The sequence below is a fragment of the Calidris pugnax genome, unplaced genomic scaffold, assembly GCF_001431845.1.
Source record: "Calidris pugnax isolate Ruff unplaced genomic scaffold, ASM143184v1 scaffold910, whole genome shotgun sequence".
NCBI classification, from domain to species: domain Eukaryota; kingdom Metazoa; phylum Chordata; class Aves; order Charadriiformes; family Scolopacidae; genus Calidris; species Calidris pugnax.
This window is the reverse complement of record NW_015091547.1, coordinates 1-1,988: the sequence shown is the minus strand read 5'-3', so window position 1 is coordinate 1,988 and position 1,988 is coordinate 1. Positions and strand designations below refer to the sequence as shown.

The 1,988-nt window shown below is 62.8% G+C and overlaps 1 protein-coding gene and 2 gene segments (V, D, J or C); 1 reads left to right on the top strand and 2 right to left on the bottom strand.

The window, feature by feature from the left end:
- Nucleotides 1-13: 13 nt before the first annotated feature.
- On the bottom strand, nucleotides 14-628 carry LOC106899839 (the record flags this gene model as incomplete). The annotated part of the segment is given in 2 exon segments: nucleotides 14-459; nucleotides 561-628. Coding segments are annotated over 2 exon segments (501 nt in total), but the record flags the coding sequence as incomplete, so codon positions are not given.
- A 131-nt stretch (nucleotides 629-759) lies between these two features.
- On the top strand, nucleotides 760-1,335 carry LOC106899838 (Ig heavy chain Mem5-like; the record flags this gene model as incomplete). Its single annotated transcript, XM_014961763.1, has 1 exon — nucleotides 760-1,335. A coding segment is annotated over exon 1 (540 nt), but the record flags the coding sequence as incomplete, so codon positions are not given.
- Nucleotides 1,336-1,399: 64 nt separating this feature from the next.
- On the bottom strand, nucleotides 1,400-1,924 carry LOC106899837 (the record flags this gene model as incomplete). The annotated part of the segment is given in 2 exon segments: nucleotides 1,400-1,776; nucleotides 1,877-1,924. Coding segments are annotated over 2 exon segments (425 nt in total), but the record flags the coding sequence as incomplete, so codon positions are not given.
- Between the last annotated feature and the right edge of the window lie 64 nt (nucleotides 1,925-1,988).

The window sequence follows — 1,988 nt, the reverse complement described above, 5'->3', positions numbered from 1 at the left end:
GGCCACCTACTACTGCGCCAAAGCTGATGATGGTCTGTTCCACAAGGGCACGTTTCTGGCTCTGGAGTTGACCCCGGGGGTTGGGGTTCTGTTTGGTCACGATGTGGGGGTCAGGTCCACCACAACAACCAGCACCACCAATACCATCATCAGCTTTGGCGCAGTAGTAGGTGGCCGTGTCGTCCTCCTTGAGGCTGTTCATCTGCAGCGTGACCGTGCTCTGGGAGTTGTCCCTGGAGATGGTGAAGCGACCCTTCACCGACGGCGCGTAGTAGGTGCTACCACCACTGGGGTTAATACCCGCGACCCACTCCAGCCCCTTCCCAGGTGCCTGTCGCACCCATTGCATCCAGAAGCTGCTGAAGGTGAAGCCGGAGGCCTTGCAGCGGAGGGTGAGGGACCCCCCGGGTGTCACGGTGCCCCCTCCGGACTCCGTCAGCTCCACGGCCGCCCGCAGCCCTGGGGAGGGAGAGAGGAAGGAGACAATTGAGTCACCCCCAAGGTCCCCCCATGGCTCGTCCTCCATCTCCGCGGGCGGGGAGGGAAGATGAGGGTCCTACCTGGGAGGGCGGCCAGGAGGAGGAGGAGGAAGGTGGTGGCCAAGTGGGCGCCCATGGTGGGGAAGAGAAGAGGAAGGGTTTGAAGGGGAGGAGGAGGACGCCGGGGATGGTGCCTCCATGGTGGGACCCAGGGGTCTTTAAAGGCCCCGGGATGGGGGGCGGACCCCTCCCATGCAAATTCCTGCCCAGAGCCGTGTCCTGCCCGGGCTCCAGCTTCACCTTCAGCAGCTTCGGCATGGAATGGATTCGACAGGCGCCCGGGAAGGGGCTGGAGTTGGTCGCAGCTATTAGCAAGGATGGTGGTTACACAAACTACGCGCCGTCGGTGAAGGGTCGCTTCACCATCTCCAGGGACAACTCCCAGAGCACGGTCACGCTGCAGATGAAGAGCCTCAAGGAGGACGACACGGCCACCTACTACTGCGCCAAAGAAGCTGGTGCTGGTGGTGCTGGTTATTGTGGTGGCCCCGACCCCCACATCGTGACCAAACTCTCTGCCCTGCTCTGTGGAGATCTCACCTGGAGCCCTTTGTCCGGCTCTGGAGTCCTCAGCCCAGGAAGGACGGACATGGCAGCCACAACCTCATTGAGCCCCAACATCCCTCAGCTCTTCCCCCAAATCTCAGCACCTCCCGAAACCCCAGACTGGACTCTTCCCCCCAGCCCAGACCCCTGCACCCAACCCAGCTCCTTGCCCTCAGCCTCGGCCATTGTCCCCAAGACCGTTCTTCTTCCACCCAGTGAAGGCCCCCACAGCCTGGACCTCCTAATGGTGCCCCAACCCCAGCCCAGAGCAGAACCCCAACCTCCGGGTCACCTCCAGAGCCAGAAACGTGCCCTCATGGAGCACAGGGAAGGTACACGGTGTTGGGGACGGGGCCACCATCAGCCCAACCACCACCACGAGCATCTCTGCCGCAGTAGTAGGTGGCCGTGTCGTCCTCCTTGAGGCTGTTCATCTGCAGCGTGAGCGTGCTCTGGGAGTTGTCCCTGGAGATGGTGAAGCGACCCTTCACCGACGGCGCGTAAACTGTGGTACGACCAGTGGTGCTAATAACTGCGACCAACTGCAGCCCCTTCCCAGGAGCCTGTCGCACCCAAACCATGTTGTAGCTGCTGAGGGTGAAGCCGGAGGCCTTGCAGCGGAGGGTGAGGGACCCCCCGGGTGTCACGGTGCCCCCTCCGGACTCCGTCAGCTCCACGGCCGCCCGCAGCCCTGGGGAGGGAGAGAGGAAGGAGACAATTGAGTCACCCCAAGGTCCCCCCATGGCTCGTCCTCCATCTCCGCGGGCGGGGAGGGAAGATGAGGGTCCTACCTGGGAGGGCGGCCAGGAGGAGGAGGAGGATGGAGAAGGGGTGTAATCCTCCAGAAATCCAGGGGGTGCCTCACTTTCTGTTCCAAGGCCTCTGTCTTCACCTTCAGCAGCT